The sequence below is a fragment of the Triticum urartu genome, chromosome 4A, assembly GCF_056163025.1.
Source record: "Triticum urartu cultivar PI428250 chromosome 4A, HENAU_Tu73, whole genome shotgun sequence".
Classification (NCBI taxonomy): Eukaryota; Viridiplantae; Streptophyta; class Magnoliopsida; order Poales; family Poaceae; genus Triticum; species Triticum urartu.
Genome location: NC_141876.1, coordinates 159,189,180 through 159,208,794, shown reverse-complemented (window position 1 = coordinate 159,208,794; position 19,615 = coordinate 159,189,180). Strand labels below are relative to the sequence as shown.

Genomic DNA, 19,615 nt, shown 5'->3' with positions numbered 1-19,615 from the left:
AAATTTTATTCATGGATGTTGGTTATAGCGTATAATGCAACCATGCCAGTGACAGGGAGAAGGAGCAGTCGTTGAGGAGTGCAAGCAGCAGGGTAAGATATGTAATTTTTCATATGATCTTAACTGTTTTGCAACATTATTGCATTTCCAGGGATAATCGTAGTCTTTCCCCTTAGTTACTAATTTTTGTGGTAAATTACATATGCACATGGAATTATTCGTATAGATTGCACAAACATTATAAAGGGCCACCAGACTAATCAAAATTTTAAATGGCGACGAACGAGTCATTGCAGACATTATAAAGAAATATCCATGAACGATTTACTGGTTTAGTACATGTAGACATCCTCCTTCAAGACGATCAAGTAGTCCAACTTTTCTGTGTACTAATCTAGGTGTCCAATCTCTGAAAGCTGGGTACTTTACTGCTGGTCGAGTTGTTGTATGGATTTGCTTCCGATTTCTTTCCTCTTCCACATCTGATCCAGTAAACCGTTTCCTTTTTAGACGTCACAGTAAGGGTGCTGCTCGATGATAGATGCCACACAAGTGCTACCAAGCTGGTCGCCGAACTCTCCAGCCTCTATATTTTACTTTTTTGAATCCAGTTTTGTCGATGTGCACTGAACAGGATACACATTCAGTTCCTCCACACAATGTACAGCCTTACTGACCTGCAAATCAATCAGCCCGCCCACATAACATAATCTTACATCCTAGGAGAAAATGACATTTTTGAAGTAACTCGACGGCTTTATTCGCACAAACAAAAGAAGCAATTAAAGAGTTTTTCTCCACACAAGAGAAGTAATTAAATTGGTCATACAAACTGAACATGGTAACTAATACTTACTGCAATGCATATCGCATAAGCTTGGTCCAATAATGAAAAGCTTTTGCAGTAACATAGATGAGATGTGGTGATTCCAACCAAAGAAGACCTGCTATTTAGTTGCTTGTTCAAGGTTGAATTGACTGTCACTGAAATGCAACCAACTGCTGTCACAAAGTAAGACATGAGACGCATCCTGAGACAACCATTACTCCTAGATCGAAGTATGCAATTATAACTATTACCGAATGGCAAAAATCTGGCACAAGAATACCACGTTATAGAGGGTTCGGGTATAAGCATATGCGACCGATGATCCAAATTCTGAACAAATACTTCTGGTGAGCTTAGAATCGATTAAGCTATTGAGATTGATAATGTGTGTCAAGATTTTAACAGAGAAAGCATCAGTGTACTAGAACCTGACTACTGGTCCCTTGTTTTGTTTTTTTCATGATTGCAGAAGCTCAAGTACTTGAGCTATCTACAAAAAAACACTAAAACTACTTACAAATCCACTGCACCTCTATCAAGATAAATCATACTGTAGGTGTTGGCATCTATGATCATTCCCCTATTCATATTCTGCAACTCCGGTCACACATATAAGATAAGCTTTTTGTTCACATACTAACAGAACTGTAGCTTCTATGAATCTACTTCAAGCACAACAGACTTGAATCAACTTTCAAAATTGAATTAACGTCCACAAAATAAAGAGCTGCCTAAGGTAAGGTGTCATATCTATTCTTGAGGTCCAATTAACAGCATAATGGTGATCAACTTAAGCAACATGTATAACAATATTATGTAATTATGCATCTGAATTGAGGAGACTATAATTGCTGATGGTTGGGAACTTGGGAGTGTGTTCAAGGAACATTTTGGACAATAAATTGCAATGTTGTACTCCCTCCGTAAACTAATATAAGAGCGTTTAGATCACTAAAATAGTGATCTAAACGCTCTTATATTAGTTTACAGAGGGAGTACCTGGTAGTAATCATGATCTCACAACGCATGCTTTGGTGAAGGAAAGACGGACAAAGTACATTGATTTGCAGACTGTATCTAAAATATGATGTTCTTGCTACACTAAATTAGCTTCTTCCAAAATTACTTGTTGATATGGGTGGAGAAGAGGGACAGGCACATACCTCACAGTGTTCGGTCAACAATTGTAAGCATAGTTATCGTCCATCTAGTACTGCAGGTTCCTGATCTAGAGTTCAATCCGCACACCACCTACATCTTTCACCTGGATCCTCTCTATAATTGAGGGACTCACAATTATACACGCCTCTGCAACGCCACACTCTTTCTTATGCAACTTGCTAGTGACAGAGATGACCAAATCAATGGCGCAGATATGTAGTAAAATTGCTGCTTGATTCTTCCAATTGCCTCATCAATTTTTCTATTAATTAAACGAAATAACAAAGCAATCGCATCGTCTATTCATAGAAAGTAACCCAACTTAGATCAAATTCACACTCATCCCTCCTCGGTCCTTGATTTGTACCTCTCTTGCGGCAACAACTCTATTTCTGTCAAACAAATGGCCCTTGCTGCATCAAATCCTGCATATATAATGGTGACGTTAGTGGCAAATTCTGCAGTTGCACTCATATAGGTTAAAAACACAACAAAAATAATAATAAGAGGAGGCAGTGCTGACTTAAACACCAGCATAAAATCCTTATATCATAATTTCGAATTTCGAAGACAGGAAATTAACCTCAACCTCAAGCATGCGAGGTCTTCTTAGCAAAAGGAAATTTAACCAATGTTTGCAAAAAGTGTAATGAAAACTTAAACTACTGAAATTAATTTCGTTGTATAGCTAGAACCCTCAATCACTTTTTTGCTTGAGGGCTGAAAATCACATCCCCTCAATTTCAAACGAAATTTAGGACAATATCATCAATACAGGAAAGATCTGTAAACTACCAAGGGAAGAAACATGAAGTAAACCTATAGTTTGTCCAGCTAGTGCTCAATTTCACGAACGAAAAGCCTTAAATATTGGTACAAGCATCCAAGTGCACAAGAAAATACCTCACGGCAGAAGATTATGCTAGAATAGGCCGGTGTTGAAGCAGTGCAGGACATAATTTGTGGCTGCCTCGAGCCTCCTCCCTAACCTGTAGCAGCGACAATGGTCCTCACCAATGGAGCTTCAGGTCAACTACAATGGCAAGTCAGAAACTTCGCCCGTCCACCCGAGTCGAGCAGGGGGAGGCTGGCGGACGGGCGGATCTGCGGCGCGGTGGAGTGGGGGATGCGGATCCGGGAAGGGGCGACCGGATCCCGCCGGAGTCACGCGGCGTGGCTGCCAGCAAAGCTCGGGGCGGCCATGGCGGCGCTGCAATGAGAGGGAGAGAGAGATGGTGAGAGGGAGGGGGAAGGAGAGGGAGGAGGAGAAGGCAGGTGCGGCGATGTGACCTGTTCGCGGCGGCGGTGATCTCCGGTGATGCCGGCCGGCGCGGCGAGGCGGCGGAGGAAGACGGGGTCGGGGCGAGCGCCTGGTGCAGAGCCGAGCTCCCTGGCTCGGGCGCACTCGTTTTTGCCCCTAAAAGGACCACCGGTCGAATACACAATAATACAGGGTTCTTTATGTAAGAACGAAACGTTTTCTCTAATAGCCACTTAAAATAGGACTGAGGGTTGATTTCTAAAAACCACAGGGGCCTTTGTGAAAAAGGACGCGATGGTGACTCAATCCGTGCTTTATTATTAGGGAAAGATTATTACTGCCTATAGTCTTTGCCCATATAATTATCGCGTGGTAGAGTAGTAGGCTATACTTTAATAACCATGCTCGAAGAGAAGAGGTGCACGCACCCACGCACGTAGTACTAGTAGCACTCTTTGCGTCTTCTCCAACCACACACGTAACATGGTGGAGCTCATTTCTATATGATGATGCAACCCACGTGATAATTTGACGCGTCTAGTAGTAGTTACTCACTTAATGAAGGGTCAGGAATCATGCATGAACGGTGCCGCGTCATCTATAAATAAAGTTTTTTTTCTTCAGTGGAACGTACACAATATAAATAGGTTCATATGGAGAGAAAAAGAAACTGCTCCACTATATACATAGCCAGGACGAGCCTACACGGTTGCTTGCTGGGGTTGCTCTCTTCACACTCACTCGCACAAAACGAATGTGGCCACATCTCTAACATCCGGGCAGATCACGTCTGCCGGGCGAAGGGGTGGATGCTTTGTGTAGATGTGGTCGCCGTCGTTGACGGTGAAAACCCACTATCTGCGCGTCCCAATCAGGGGTCCCCGCCGTTCTCTCTCACAAAGCCGGTGCGGTTCTTGCTCACTGCCGCGACGTGGGCAGCTGCTGCCTCCTGCTGCCTTCCTCTAAGATAAATACATCCCGACATCCCTCAGGTACAACTTCTTTTATAGCCGGCTTACACCACTGCCCCAACTACCCACATCGCTCCATGTGGATATTTTCCTACTTCTTTGCCCCGGACATACCTCTACTTGCTTCTACTGTATTTGTGATGAGTTTATGTCTCATCAACTAGTCCCACTAGTCTTATTCTAATCACGCTTCTTCAATTTCATTGCCAGAGGGATGCTCAACTCGATTTTAGTGAAACTGCACAAAATGATCCGATGGTCAATGGGTTGCAAACCTCATTTCTTCAGAATGTTCAATGTCGCCAGCAAACTAAAGCCTGGTTAGGGTTTAGGGTTCAAGGCCTAGGGACTTGATGGATCATTTTTTTCTTTAGTTGTCTCTGTTCCAAAATAAGTGTCAACTTTAGTAGTAGTTCAAGTTTGTACTAAAGTTGGCATAAAGTTGAGACACTTATTTTGGAACGGAGGGACTACATATTGGCTATGATCTGTGAATCATTGAGATGCAATAGCATGCATGTTAGTCTCCTTTGTATTTGATGGAATGTTGCAACGGGGCAACCTCGGACGCAAGATACATGAAACAGAAGCTGGAAGCTTCACAGCATTGTACAAATTTGTCTCGCTGAGAAATTATAGTACATACTATGTACTAAGGAGTTAGGTGTTCCACGGTGTCCAGAAAATATGGTGATAGTGTGAGGTGGTCTATGTAATCACTGAGCCTGTGTGTTTTCACTGCTTTCGCACTCCTCCGATGTAAGAATGGAGAAACTTGTAAAGAGTGGAGACGCTCTACCTCCTTTGCCAAAACGTGGGACATCCAGCATCCGATGCACGTGTCATGCAGCAAAGTAAAGTGTACAGTGCAACTTTGACTCAGCACGGTCGTACCACCTCAGTAATAATGATCAATGAGCCGTCAAATCACATAGACCCGACAGTAAGTTGGACGGATGAAGCAACCATCACTCTTGAATCCGCTTCTCCCTTCAACACAGGCGCCAGTGAGAGGTCGCGTCCGCTCTGCCCTGGCATGAATGCGGCACTGATTCTCTAGAGCGGCGCTAATCATTTTAGGCGGGAAGCGCGTGCGGACGATGGAGGGGCTTTGGGTGGCCCAGGCTGTTCAGGAGCGGGTGTGGCAGCTGTCCTGACCGGACGCCCGGAAATGAGAGAATGTACCGACTCTCGCGGCTAAATCATAGTACCACACACCATCTCTCTGTAGGAGTAGGTCGATGTGTCGCTCTCTCTAACACACAAACACACACACACACACTATTAAAACACACACACACAAGTTCATAGAATAGGAATATCGTGGGAGTGAGAAGCCATAGGAAGTGAGATAAGTGGATTACATACAAGAAGAGAAGAGGTACACGCATGTCCGTTGAAGCCTCGCACTATCGCCCAGCCACCACAGCACGACGGCCAGATCTGTGCCTCTCATCCCAGCGTCGGCGGTCAACCGCTATATCTTCGATCGCGGGATTTGGCGCACGCAGCTGCTGAATTTGGAGCATTCCGGCCGCCTGCGACTGCTCCTTGCCATGGAGTGTTCGGGTACCGGGTCGCACAACAATGGCAATGCCTCCACATTGCGTGCAGGTACTGAATCTGCTTCTAGCCGCTCGGATCTATCCCGTCGACGGATCACTGACAAAGACACAGCTGGCCACCATCCAAGCTCGGCCCTGGCCCAACGGCTAGTCGGTTCACTATTGCTACTCATAAAGTGCGATGGCTGCCCACGGCAGGTCCTGCGCTGTGTTTCGACCACGCCACAACATCCCAGATGGGTGTTCATCATGTGTGAAAAAGATAAGGTGCGTAGTACTTCTTTTGATTCGGTTATGCTCCCTTATTCGGTGCATGTTCGTTAGCTTATACTCAAACTTGTGTGTAGGATGGATGCGAGTTTTGATTTTGGGAAGAAGAATACATCGATCTATTAATAGCACGAAATTTGGTAGATGCTCATGCACTCCTTGCTAGAATAGAGGCTAGAGATGAGACTAGAGATGATATTAGATGTGAAGCAATGTCTAGTTCTTTAGAATCAAAGAAGAAAGAAGTGTGCAAGCTTGAGAAGCCACACATCAACAATGAAGACATAGAGAAGATATTAATACAATTAGTGGGAGCAGTTATGGAAATTGGATATCTTTTAATATGTCTAATTGTGGTTCTTGTTTTCTTTGGTCTTGCTCTCCTAGCAAAGAATTGGTGAATGTACTTCCCTATATCAAAATGTCATTGATGAAATAAAGAAATGTGTTGGAAAATAAATGTGTGCACATGGCCGGTGGCCGTATTAATTACGTTGGTTTTGAATTTTGTTTGTTTATTGGGCTCATCTCGTTTTCTTCGTAACAGTCCTATTTTCACTTCTTTCCACCACATGATCACATTACAAGGTGCATTAAATTGATGCATGCAAGGATTAAAAGAAACCAACCAGTGCAAGTATATTGTAATTAATGCAGATTAAAGTTTCAGTAATTTTGTAAACTACGAGATGGAGTGCTACATTTCTCCATTCATCATCTGCCTTGGTTGATGAGATTTCAAATTTATGCCCTATTAACCGGATAGTAGTTAGTAGTTAAAAACTTTGGTCAAACTTTGACAAAAAATATATGATGTGACGTAAAAACTTGGACTGAGGTAGTACTCCCTCCATCTAGGTGTTAAGCCATCTTACGAAAATCACATAGTCCCAAAATGTTTAGGTGTCGTCCATTAACTTCACATCTCAATCCCCTCCTAGCCTCGTTGCTAGCGAGCGTTACTTACTCTACCTTGTTATCTCCCCCGGAAACCCAATGCATGGAGCGCAACTACGCATTGATTAGTCAAGGAATCAAAGTCAGCTTGCATGCGAGTTAATATGCGGCCCTTCATGGTAGCTAAAATGGCATCTCTTAATTGCTATGATTAATTGTTGCATTTAGAGATAGAAATCAGGGCTTTGATTGGAGGAAGGACCGGTCAAGTTTCTCCTTCTCCTCCAATCTGCTTGCACCTTGGTCCGGCTGCACCTTCTAACGTGACTTATACACCTAGACGGAGGGAGTACTATGAGATACGGTGGCACACTGACTTAGGCCGAATACAAGTGCCCGCAATTATTCGAAGAGAGCAAAGTGTACATACAAAATAATTAAAATTGAATTTCTCGTTTTTTTGAAATAGAGGCAAACGATTTGCCTCATCCATTAAATAAGAGGAGAATAGAGTTTGACAGTTTGCAAGTGACCCTACAAATAAACGGCATGGCAATTACTCTCAATACGCCATAGTTTCTTAGCACCCACTGTAACCCTTAGTACATATGGTGGAACACTAACTTAGGACAAATACAAGTGCCCAAAATATTTAAAATTGGAGGATGGTGCAGCCCACCTTTCTAATATTTTGACTGTGTGTGGTTCAGTTGTTGCTTTCGAGGGTCGTGAACCACACGTGAACGATAGTAAGTACGACCGGGAGGCGTGGAGCGTTAATTTCGAGTTGACTCCTTGGAGCATTAAATTTTCTTCATGTATTAGCTTTGCCCTACTACTAGTATTTTTTCTTCACTAGTAGTACGTTAAATAAAAAGTTCCGTTTCATGCACAATTTAGAACATTTTTTATGGAGAGAAAAAAGAAAACCACTCACTCCAACTATATACGCTGCAGCCTCAATGCTTGTTTTTTAGGGTTTGCTCTCTTCACACTCTCTCTCCACTATATATGCACGCTAGAGGCTACGCGTTTATAGTTGCTCTCTACACACTCTCTCACTCTATCCAGATCTAAACAAGACTACATTGGCCTCTCCTCTCTTTCCCCTTACTGCTTGTCAAAGAGCCGGCAGGATCCCGTCCATCGAGGAAGGCAAGGAGGCTTAACGTTGTTGCCGTCAGCGAGGGAGGGAATCCACTGCCGGCGCTGCTGTTCTCTTTCACCCAGTGGCAGCTCGGGAGGTCCTCCGACTCCTTCCTCGCCGACGTACATGGTGTGGGCAGATCGGCCTCCGGCCGCCCATCGAGCCACACCCCGAGAACCTGAAGGTATAATTTTTCTTAATCCACAGGCATTGTTCTAGCTACATGTGCAATTTTTTTCGCTTCTGCACTCGAATCTAGGTGTTGGATCAAACAGGAAAGTAGTGGGGAAAGTTGTATAGCATGAATCTAGGACATGGTTCAAAGAGGAAAGGAAGGGGAAAAGTAGTACAGACAGGCTATCCAACGCGTATGTTGGTCGAAAAGGCAAAACAATGGCAAACACAGTACACACATCTTTAAGGAACTGGTCTTTCTATGGGTGGGGGACAAGGCTGTATAGTTTGAGATGGACTAGATTTGCTGCCCTCACATAGGGAAATGTGTCTAAAGATAACAAAAATGGGACCAACGCAAATATGTTCATTGGTTATTTGTTGTAACCACAACAAAAAAATACACATCGATGACATTTTGGGCTGAACGAATTTTTTTCTGTCATGCTTATGACACTTCTATGACGATAATTGTGACAAAACCCGATATCATCATAGATGTGGTGGGCTCCTACTTCCATGGAAAAAATCATGACAGAAAATGGGATTTTCATCCTGGGCGGGCTGGAGAAACACCTGCATGACATTCTTTGGGCCGTGCATGATGGAAAAAATCATGGTAGAAGCGAGGGCAAGGAAAATTTTTAGGGAGTTCCCAGTTACGGTGGGTGGTCGGGGCCAAGCAATGCACGGAGGGATTGTGTGTTTCTCTTGTACACGTACGCACATGTGTGCGAGGTATTGGACTCTAACTGAACCCGAGCGAGGCGTTCGCTTACTGAACCCGAGCGATTACTAGCTACATTACTGAACCCGAGCGATTGATCGATATCTGGCTGTTGACTGGAGCCGATGGAGGGATTCCTTCGCTACTACCGCTGACTGAAGCCGATTGAACCTGCTACCTCTTGATGAACAGTGAATGTGGGGGTTGGTTGAACGAGTCAAGACGTACGTGGTTGGGGTTGGATGAACAGTTCCTAGTGGGAGTAGGATGAACAGGACCCCGTGGTAGTAGTAGTAGTAGGCCGTTGCCGCTGGATGAACAGGACCCCAAGAGGAGGTCACCACAGCCGAGCAGCTGGTTGGGGATGGATGAATAGGACCCTGTGGAGGGCTGGTTGAACAGTAGCCGGTGGAGAGCTGGATGAACAGTAGCCCGTGGATGAAAAGTAGCTGGTGGAGGCAGGAGGAAGACGCGATGGATGAACAGTGCAGGTGGAGGCTGGAGCAAGTCGACGGTGGGTGAACAGTAGCTCGTGGAGTCCTGTTTTGTGGTACGCCACACCGCTCGAATGATGTAGCGCTCGAACACAAGTCTGTTTTCCTCCGTCTCCGATGAACAGGACCCCTATTTCGACCGTAGCGCTCCAACACAAGCTCGTTTCCAGACTAAGGCATAGCCTAGTGGTGGGAAGGGGTTGATGCCTTCCCACCCACCCAGGTTCAAGGCATGGTACTTACAATTTGGGTTTGTTGCACCAATTATACTGTAGGAGGTTCCCTTACAGTCTTTCTGTCAAAAAAACACAAGCTCGTTTCCTCCGTCTGCGATGAACAGGACCCCCGTTTCGACCGTAGCGCTCCAACACAAATCCGTTTCCTATGTTTTGCAGTGCGCCACACCCCTCCCGATGAATAGGACCCCCGTTTCAACCATAGCCGGTCAAACAGAAGGCCGTTTCCTCCGTACTGCGGTACATCAGACCCCGTTTCGGCTGTTCCGTCCAAGCCGGTTGGCTCTCGTTGAATAGGACGCATTCTGACCTAGTCTGTTGCCTTCTGATGAACAAGATGCCGTTTCTCCATTTCGACCCAGCCTATTGGCTGCCCAATTAACAGAATGCCGCTACTGTTGTTTGTTGCCTCTCCATGTACACGAGCCATGGCCGTATGTATGCGCGAGTATGCGTTCGAGACACCGCATGTATGTACGTACGTGGCCGTATTTTTTGGCAAGTGGCTGTACGTACGTGTACACGGTTTAGAAGGGACTGCCTGAACTGCTACGTCGGGGGCTCTATGACTACACGTGCCGCTGCTTGCTCGACCATGCTTCATCATTGCAGAGAGACCAATCGACCAGTATGTACGTACATGTTCGTGACCAGAATGACAGTGCTACGTACGCTACGACCAGGTGGGTTCTGGCTGTCAAGGAGGATAAGGAGGCACTTCCTTGCGTGCGAAGTTATTAATGGTGGGTCCGAGCTGTCAGGGGGAGGATTCATTTTTTTTGCGCCTAACATGGAGGCACTTTCTTGCATGCGAAGATGTAGCTGGTGGGTCCATATATCAGCCTCACTGCATACACTACTCTTTTGATGGATGTCTTTCGTTGACCATGTTGACCACGTCGTGCGGACAGCACCCAGGTGGTGGACGACAGTGAGGCCTAGGAAGGAAACGATGCTGAGCTAGGGAAGACAAGGCAGGTGGATGCCCACGCGGAGGAGAGTATGAGGGTTCACTGGTTCGGCTGCGGTGTGAGGCTGCCATCGCCGTAGAATAACAGTGGGTGTGGGTGAGTAGAGGGAAGGCCTGGCCAGTAGTAGTATGGTCAGGCAGTGAGGCATGGGCAGGTTTGGGTGGCTGGAGGAAGAAGACCAGAGGTTGAAGAAGCAGCTTGGCTGTTGGATTAACATCCAACAGTTAGTCCAGCTCGAATCGTTTATTGACTAACTTGACAAAGCCCTGCGTACGCAATAACTTAGTAGGCCCGCAAGTCAGCCTCCAAATTTGGTGGGTCCTAGCTAGTAGGGGGAATCAATTTTTTTTGGTAATAAGGTGGCACTTCCTTACGTGCGAAGATGTTTTGTGGGTTTTTTAATTTCTTCTTTTCCGAGTTAGAATAAAAAGAAAACAATTTAGCATCTTTGATACAATCTATATTTTCACGAAGTGGATCATAATAAAGATGGTGGGTCCCGGCTATCAGGGAGAGGAAACATTTTATTTCCGCTTAATAAAGGAAGCACTTCCTTGCGTGCGAAGATGTAGCTGGTGGGTCAAACCTGTCAAGGGGAGAAATCATTTGTTTTTGCATAATACAGGGGCACTTGCTGCGTGCAGCCATGGGCCATGTGGGTCCCTACTGTCAGCCACTCCACGTACATGCATCTTCCGATGGCTGTCGTTTGTTGACAAAGTTGACCACGCCGCACCAAGAGAACCAACATACTTAATGATGGCGAGTCCTAAGAAGGGAATGACCTAGAGCCGGCGAAGACACAACAGTGGCTGCCCACGCGGAGGGGAGTACGAGGGTTCACTGGTTCGGCTGCGGTATGAGGCTGCCACCGCCGGAGAAGAATTGGAGGTGTTGGTGAGTAAAGGAATTGCTTGGACGGCGTTTGGGAGTAGGGTGGGCCGGTGAAGCCTGCGCAGCAGCATAGCCGACCATGGGAGGCGGTAGCAGGTGGTACCACCGGCGCTGGTTTGGACGACTAAAGCAAGAATATCCGAGATTGAAGAAGCACTACAACCGTTGGATGGACATCCAACGACCATTGTTGCTAGAATCGTGTCTTGACTATAAGTTGACAAAGCCTTCCGTACACCTTAGTTGGCCCACAAGCCTTCCGTACGCGTCACTGACTATAATTCTAAAAAAATAGTAGGCCCACAAATGAGCGTCACATCTGTGACAGAGAACATATAGCCCATTGGCGATTTGTAATAATGTACAACTCATTTTTGAATTCTAATGGAATTTACTACAACCCATTTACAGTCTGTTAAAATTACATCCCATTTTCTAGCCAGGACAACGATTAATAATTTCAACCAACAGCTCAAAATAGAATTCAACCAAAAATCCCACATTTTGATCGGATCCGAAATATAATTCAAAATGAATTTCTATTAGGTAAAAATCTAATGAAATATTACGCGCGCAATAAGTAATGAAATTAAAAAAAAATCCAAAAATAATATTTTTGAAACTAATTACCTGTTTGGTGCGTTTTTGTATATTTACAGCCCAATTTTTTATAATTACATCCCATATATTGTTTCTTAAAGCCCATTTTCTTCTTAGGCCTAATGCATCCCTCATAGGAAAGATTTCCAGCGCAGCGGGGCGGAGAATAACAAGTTGACCTGGGTTGGGTATTCCACAAAAAAGTATAGCTGGGCTAGCCACTTTCACCTTGAAAAATTAATATCTGGGCTGGATATTTGGTTGACATAAAATAATAGCCTGGGCTAGACCGGCGACAGCCTGCCCAGTTGATACCCTGCTCCTCTGAATAACAACAAAAACATCACTCAAGAAAAACTCCGCTTACACCTCAGAAAACAAATACTGCTCGAGCTGCTGGGTCCTAGTTGTCGACCGCTCCTTGTGCAATTCTCTAGTTTATTAACTACTGGTCAATGTGTACATGGAGTGCACGTTAATTTGGAAGTATATTAAGTGCATGCGGATATTAAGTAGGATATTATTTGTGTGTTATTATGTGATTAGCACTATTTTTGGCATGAAATTAACTGCATGCTAAACGTGTTGAACGCTCGACATTGAAGCAGTCTAGGTCGTTGGATTGACATGATTTGATGGCTGAGATTAATTGGATCTGCCCCTTTGGGTCTTTTTATATTGGTATAGATATAGATATAGGTTGACAATGCCGTGGGACCGTGATGTCAGGAAACCAGGAGGAAGCCAAAAAAATAGTTGTATATAATAGGGAGGAACTTACGTATGTACGGCTATGGCCATGTGGGTCCCTACTATCATCCTCTCCAAGTAAAGTCAACTCCTGATTCCTCATGTTCGTTGACCATGTCGAAAATGCTCGACGCCATGATGGCCCACAAGTATAGGGGATCTATCATAGTCTTTCAATAAGTAAGAGTGTCGAACTCAACGAGGAGCAGAAGGAAATGACAAGCGATTTTCAGCAAGGTATTCTCTGCAAGAACTGAAATTATCGGTAACAGATAGTTGTGTGATAAGATAATTCGTAACGAGTAACAAGTAACAAAAGTAAATGAAGTGCAGCAAGGTGGCCCAATCCTTTTTGTAGCAAAGTACAAGTCTGAACGAACTCTTATATAAAGCAAAGCACTCCTGAGGACACATGGGAATTGTTGTCAAGTTAGTTTTCATCATGCATATATGATTCACGTTCGTTACTTTGATAATTTGATATGTGGGTGGACCGGTGATTGGGTGCTGCCCTTCCTCAGACAAGCCCCCCACTTATGATTAACCCCTCTCGCAAGCATACCCAACCATGAAAGAAGAATTAAGATAAATCTAACCATAGCATGAAACATATGGATCCAAATCAGCCCCTTACGAAGCAACGCATAAACCAGGGTTTAAGCTTCTGTCACTCTAGCGACCCATCATCTACTTATTACTTCCCAATTCCTTCCCCTAGGCCCAAATCATGGTGAAGTGGCATGTAGTCAACATTCACATAACACCACTAGAGGAGAAACAACATACATCTCATCAAAATATCGAACGAATACCAAATTCACATGATTACTTATAACAAGACTTCTCCCATGTCCTCGGAAACAAACATAACTACTCACAAAGCATATTCATTTTCATAATCAGAGGAGTAATGATTATCATTAAGGATCTGAACATATGATATTCCACCGAATAAACCAACCAGCATCAACTACAAGGAGTAATCAACACTACTAGCAACCCACAGGTACCAATCTGTGGTTTTGAGACAAAGATCGGATACAAGAGATGAACTAGGGTTTGAGAGGAGATGGTGCTATGAAGATGTTGATGGAGATTGACCCCCTCTCGATGAGAGGATCGTTGGTGATGACGATGGCTTCGATTTCCCCCTCCCAGAGGGAAGTTTCCCCGGCAGAACAGCTCTGCCGGAGCCCTAGATTGGTTCGTCCAGGTCAAAACAAACCATATAGCAGAAGATGGGAATCGAGGGCCTCCCAGGTGGCCCACAAGGCAGGGGGCGCGCCAAGGGGTGTAGGGTGCACCCCCACCCTTGTGGATGGCAGGTGGCCCCCCTCTGGTGCTTTCTTCGCCCAATATTTTTTATATACTAGTAAAAATGCCCGTGCGTTGCACCGGGCGACAAAAGGGGGCACAACCTGCTTCATGTGCCATTTTGCACCATTTTTATATCCAATTTCAATAAACGTCGACAGTAATGTTGAACATGGAAATTTCCTTATTTTTAATAAAAGTTAACGTTTTCATTAAAAATGTAACACCTTTTGAAGAATAGTTAGCATTTTTATGAAAATTGGAACATTTCTCTATGAATTAATATTTTTTATCAGGTGTTTCTTTGAAAATAATGTTTTTCTGTTGTACATTTAGAAATGGTCCTTTAGTAAAAAAGTGATTTTCGGGGGAATTATTAAGTGTTTTTAAAAAGTATAAACATATATATTTGAAATGTTTTAAACTATTTTTATGTGTTAAATTTTTGTGCTGTTTATTTTTTTTTTACAGATTTGGTTGTTTGGTTGGCAAGAGTGTTTTTAACTATTTCGGCTTGGCCCAAACAAAATAGTTAACTTACACAGAAGGACCCACAGACTCATCTTCCTACACCTGCTCTAGTACTCCATTGTGTTCCACTAAAAAAAATAGTAATCCCTTTGTGTGTCGTCGTGAGGGCACTTCCTTATCTTTCCTCATTCCCCGATACTCCCTTGTGCGCCGCCGCTGCCCGTGTAGATGATTTACACAAGGTGAAATGTGCTCTACCATCCGAGGCCATCGCCGCCACCGGCGGCAAGGAGAGAGCTATTGTGGGTAGCACCGCTTGCGTTAGGCGCACCTAAGCCCTAGCCTAAGGTGTGGTAGCTGCTCCATGTCGTCGTTCCCAGCCAAACAATATTGCGTGGGGGAGGGGGGGGGGGGGGGGTCAGCTATTACCCTGAGATACAGCTGGAGCTCGTGCAGACTCACTTGAAATTTGGACCTCGATGCAAACTCATTTCGAAAGTTCATTACAATAATTTCAGTTTTATAATTTACATTTCTAGTTATTCATATAGTAAATATGTATGCTCGTGTGTTGTAACAGGAGAAACAAATCAAAACCTTGCCAATAAATCTTTGTGCACGTACTGAAGCCTTACCAACATCTCAACATTTTCTACACCTTCCAAACACCCACTTCCTATTTCAAGCCGATTTGAATTAAATTCACACGAGTTGGATCAAAATTTCCACACATGACTATTTCTATTTTCCTAGATCAATCTCATATTTTGTAAGACCAAGGAAAATAACTCCATGTCCAAACTCTCTTCCTAGCCCTCTCTTTCTTTCTCTAAATCTCTATTTTTTTCAGCCGAGCAGGTCTTCTTCTGGCCATTTTCCCTCTGCACCGAAACTAACCAGGTCGGCCCTCCCTCTAGGTCCAGCCTGCTACATATAACCCTACCCCCGATCCCCAATCCTCTCTAGGATCTCTCCGGATCGATCAACTCCTTGTTCATCCCACACACATATTTGAGAATTATTTAAGGTTCTTCGCTAGAAGGAAGGAGTCAAGCCAATCATCAGAAACATCAAATAAGCACCTATACAAAATGAAGAAATCATCCTCTTTCCATCTTCGCCAAGATATGTTGGGTGGTTCCTGCAATAAAAGGACATGTTTTGTGTAAAATATTGCTCAACTGAAGATATGAACTACCAATGATGTATATATAGTTAGAAAGTATCATTAGGCTACACCACAATGGTGAATACATGCACTGTGATATCCATAACTTGGAAGACAAAATCTACAGATAGCAGGAGTCTAGCTCAAAATTCTCCCATAAAATGGAAATTGGAGTAGTTTAGTGCACACTGGATTTAAGGGAGTTGCAGAATCTATGTAATCCACCAATATTTAGGACTGCTCCGTGCTCCTCCATCATGTGTTACAGGTATGAAATATGGACAGACCAAAATCATACTATACACAAATATTATTCTCTAGCTTGAAACATATTGAGGCAACCACCTATATAATGTAAAGCACGTACAATCTATCTTTTTCAATTACAAATATTGGGTAGCATTAAATCTTATATTTTTGTTCTCCAAATAAAACCTACAATTATTCAACTGTTGGTTCTTAAAGGTTGTCAAGGTAGATGAATATGTAGCCATCACGCCATGGCTCTTTCTGCTTTCCTCATTTATAGAGCTCCTGGTGCACAAATATTTTTCGAGAAGTGCAAAAAGGAAAGCATCAGTTCAAGCCCAAGTTATATCAGTTTGTCAATCATTTGTACAAAGCTTTAGTAAAAAATGATATCACATAATTAGCATACCCGACTGACTGGAGTACCTGCACTTTAATTAACATGTGGTTGCGATGGCAGCAACATGATAAAGAACCACATCAGTTGCCTCTCTCATCTGACACATGACACCCTCTGTTCTTCCATGTCATGAAAAGGGGAATAGTCTTTTTATTAGTAAGATTGAACACAATTAATCCGTATAATTGACGACACAAAGGTCTAGCAAACAATCAACCATCGTAACCACAACTGAGTACATATACTTTATGAATTTCAAGAAGTAAAAATAAGAAGAACTTTAAGCAAACATGGAGAAAGTAGGATGCTCTTGGGCAGAATTTGAGAGGAGGGATAGGGAGCACTTGCGCTGTTCCTGTTTGCTTAAAGCGTAGGCGTCTGGTTATCCCCAAAGGCAAGTGCCAATATACGTGAGAATAATGATGAGAAGAAATGCAGAATATACATTGCGTAATGCCCCAATAATATGTTAAAACAAGACTGTCATGCAAAGCTATACATCTAAATAAACATGAGCTTAGCATACTTAAACCGATCTAGGGGATGAAAGAAAGTTAAGGTACCCTTTCAGTAACCTTTCCAGAAAAAATGATCTAGGCGATTAAACAAAGTTAAGGTATCCTTTCAGTAACCTTTCCAAAAAAATCCTTCATAGCTTAACAATAGATTAGGTTAGCTACCTCAAAAAGTCTGAAAAATTGCCACAACCAGAAGATTAACACTGATAATCTGAACCAGCAAGCTAAAGCTTATATGCCACATTGCTCAATCCTGTTGATGGCAAGTTCTGTAGTTAATTGCATTGAAGCTTCAGATAGAATAGAATACATAAGATGCATCACTATTACGTGCATAAATGAGTTAAATAAATACATGTTAGTATTGCAAGATGATTATGTTGTTCATACCGGATAGTATCTCCATCATAATCATGTGTATATGCATTTTGGATCAAATAGGAAGATACCTTGGTAGTTCCTGGAATACACAAAGGCCATAAGGTGGTTCCTCATAGTAAACAAACCAACTTGTTTCATCTTAAAAATAATATGTGCAGGTACTATTTCATACAAATGGTGATTATTCAGTGTTTTGCTTACCTGATGGATTATTTCCTGGTTGATGAGATCTATGCTCTTACCATTATTAAAGAAGGGATAATACTTATACTCTCAGAACTACTTGAAATCACCAAATTATTTTTAGATTACCACAAGAACAAAGTTAGAACTTCGTATCTCTAATACCTCTACTTAAAATGGCATTTCAAGTACTGGCAAAACCTGCCAATACCAATACATCAACACTTTCAGTAGTATCTAATTGTGCCTTCAAATAATAGTATAATTGTATGGTGAATCAATCAGCTAGCTCTTTTGTGCTTGCCTATCTTGTCACGTCCGGTCAGTTCGGAAAGTAGTCCAGTAAGTCTTCAGATGTGCGTGATTGCTAGAAAAAACTACTCATGTCGCATCAGCAAGGCCAGGCTGTGCCAACATCACTCAAATTATAAGTGTTTACAGGGCCTCGTACAACCTGGAAACACTGGTGTGCTTGACGTAGGCCTTGGAAGACCAGCATGTTGCATCCAAGCAGGTCGTAGCGTGTGTAGCCCGTGAGGGAGGCAAGGAGACTCTCAATGATTTAGTAGTTCTCACTTGCCATTGCTTTTACGAACGAATTGCCCACAAAAACATTCAGCTTTAGGATAGAAATTGTCAATGCTTTAATAGTTGACAGAGAGCTTCATTGTCAAGTGTTTCACAATATAACTATCTGGCTGAAAAGGGGTACGAAAAAAGTTTATGAGAAGTCAATTATCTAACCTACAATGGTAAGGACATGCCAGCTTGACAAGGAACTTCCTTGAACAGAAGATTATGGCGGAACGGCAACAAAGAAAATCAAGGAAAGGCATCAGCCGTACCTGACGACTGGGGCAGGCCATTGATGATGTTAACCCTGCCATATGGGCCAAATGGCATCAGACACATTACTGAAGCTGTCGATATAAAAATTGGTTTAGGAATAGCTTAAGAAAAGGCATGTTTACAAATGACATTTAGACAATGGGTTTCGTAACTTATATAAGCTCACCTGATGAGAATAGTTTGCTTCGACCGATCTCCATGAGGTATCCATAGATTGTATGTAAAAAATCACAAATTTAACAATCCCAAAATAAATTAGATCAAATTCAATAAATTGCAGCAATCTGCCATCAGTATTACCAATCAAATCAATGTTATATATCTATTAAGAAGAAGAGATGCATGGACGACCAATTTGTGACTCCGAGAGACAAGAGAGCAGATTGGCAAAAGAAAAGGAAAGCAAGATGTGGTTCAACCTGCGATAAGTCCAACACCACCAACGGCCCCTGCATCCTCACAAGCTTTGCTCCATGGCACTTCAAGATATGAGCTGACACTTGCCGATGCAACTCTCCGCGACCTGCACACCATCCTGTTCAATGGGCGCTCCTCCTGGTTTAGATTGAGGGACCGACTTTGATTCAATTCCTTCTCATGTGTGCAAGTGGGAGGAAGGAGGTGAAGGGGGCAAGGGGGTGGCCGCACAGCTTCATGGCAGCTGCTTGTGCTGCCAGCGCCGCCGACACCCGAGCGATTTGGGGTCGGCTGGCTTGGGAGCGACACAGTCAGGGTAGACTGTCGCCGGCGGTGGAAGGCCGCGGGTGTGGGGGCACTTGGGGTAGGGGTAGGCGTGCCGGAGGGGCGCGCGGCGGCGGCCGGCGGTGCGTGGTGAGGCGGGGTGGGGCGTGGCAGGAGGTGGCGGTGCTCTGGAGGTGGAAGAGATGGGATCGGGGGAGGCATTGAGCGTGCGGGGTGCTATTTTTTTCCTTTATTTCACATGTACCTGTTCAGGTTTACTACTTAATAGGAGGGCTGCGGGTTCAATTAAAAAAACACAAGGACTATTTTGCAAAAAGGGCGTGACGGTGAATCCGAGAGACTCAACCCGTGCTTTATTATTAGGGAGAGATTCCAAAATAATTCTTTGTGAAGTTTCAGGACTTTTGGAGTTGTGCAGAATAGGTCTCTAATA

General features: G+C 43.7%; 1 protein-coding gene and 1 long non-coding RNA gene across 34 annotated transcripts; both read right to left on the bottom strand.

The window, feature by feature from the left end:
* Window positions 1–286: 286 nt before the first annotated feature.
* On the bottom strand, window positions 287–3,439 carry LOC125551788 (uncharacterized). 3 transcript variants are annotated; one of them, XR_015600605.1, is made up of 4 exons: window positions 3,281–3,439; window positions 2,894–3,200; window positions 857–2,415; window positions 287–677 (listed from the first exon to the last, which is right to left on the bottom strand). It is a non-coding gene; the product is annotated as an uncharacterized LOC125551788 (long non-coding RNA). The 3 variants fall into 3 exon arrangements; XR_015600606.1 differs by having other exon boundaries at window positions 287–999; window positions 1,993–2,415; XR_015600604.1 differs by having other exon boundaries at window positions 287–2,415.
* An 11,952-nt stretch (window positions 3,440–15,391) lies between these two features.
* LOC125551789 (uncharacterized) lies at window positions 15,392–19,412 on the bottom strand. 31 transcript variants are annotated; one of them, XR_007303213.2, is made up of 8 exons: window positions 18,900–19,412; window positions 18,647–18,674; window positions 18,477–18,551; window positions 18,086–18,329; window positions 17,458–17,527; window positions 17,230–17,320; window positions 16,559–16,663; window positions 15,939–16,434 (listed from the first exon to the last, which is right to left on the bottom strand). XR_007303213.2 is itself a non-coding variant. In XM_087518069.1 (8 exons), the coding sequence occupies exons 1-4, from the start codon at window positions 19,381–19,383 to the stop codon at window positions 18,322–18,324; spliced, it is 555 nt and encodes a 184-aa protein (XP_087374195.1). In that variant the 5' UTR covers window positions 19,384–19,412; the 3' UTR covers window positions 15,939–16,434; window positions 16,559–16,663; window positions 17,230–17,320; window positions 17,458–17,527; window positions 18,086–18,321. The 31 variants fall into 31 exon arrangements, 20 of the variants coding, with proteins under 20 accessions (XP_048571085.1, XP_048571086.1, XP_048571083.1 ...); XM_087518069.1 differs by having other exon boundaries at window positions 18,477–18,511; XM_048715128.2 differs by lacking the exons at window positions 15,939–16,434; window positions 18,086–18,329 and adding an exon at window positions 15,392–15,873 and having other exon boundaries at window positions 16,559–16,668; window positions 18,477–18,511.
* Between the last annotated feature and the right edge of the window lie 203 nt (window positions 19,413–19,615).

What these genes read in the sequence shown, in the direction of transcription:
- LOC125551789 (XM_048715115.2), bottom strand. Translation starts at nt 19,383, where the DNA reads ATGCCTCCCCCGATCCCATCTCTTCCACCTCCAGAGCACCGCCACCTC. An exon ending in TGGTGTTGGACTTATCGCAG is followed by an intron (nt 18,675 to 18,899) that starts GTTGAACCACAT and finishes TACCTCATGGAG; the next exon opens with ATCGGTCGAAGCAAACTATT. An exon ending in TGGCCTGCCCCAGTCGTCAG is followed by an intron (nt 17,528 to 18,476) that starts GTACGGCTGATG and finishes TGTGTATTCCAG; the next exon opens with GAACTACCAAGGTATCTTCC.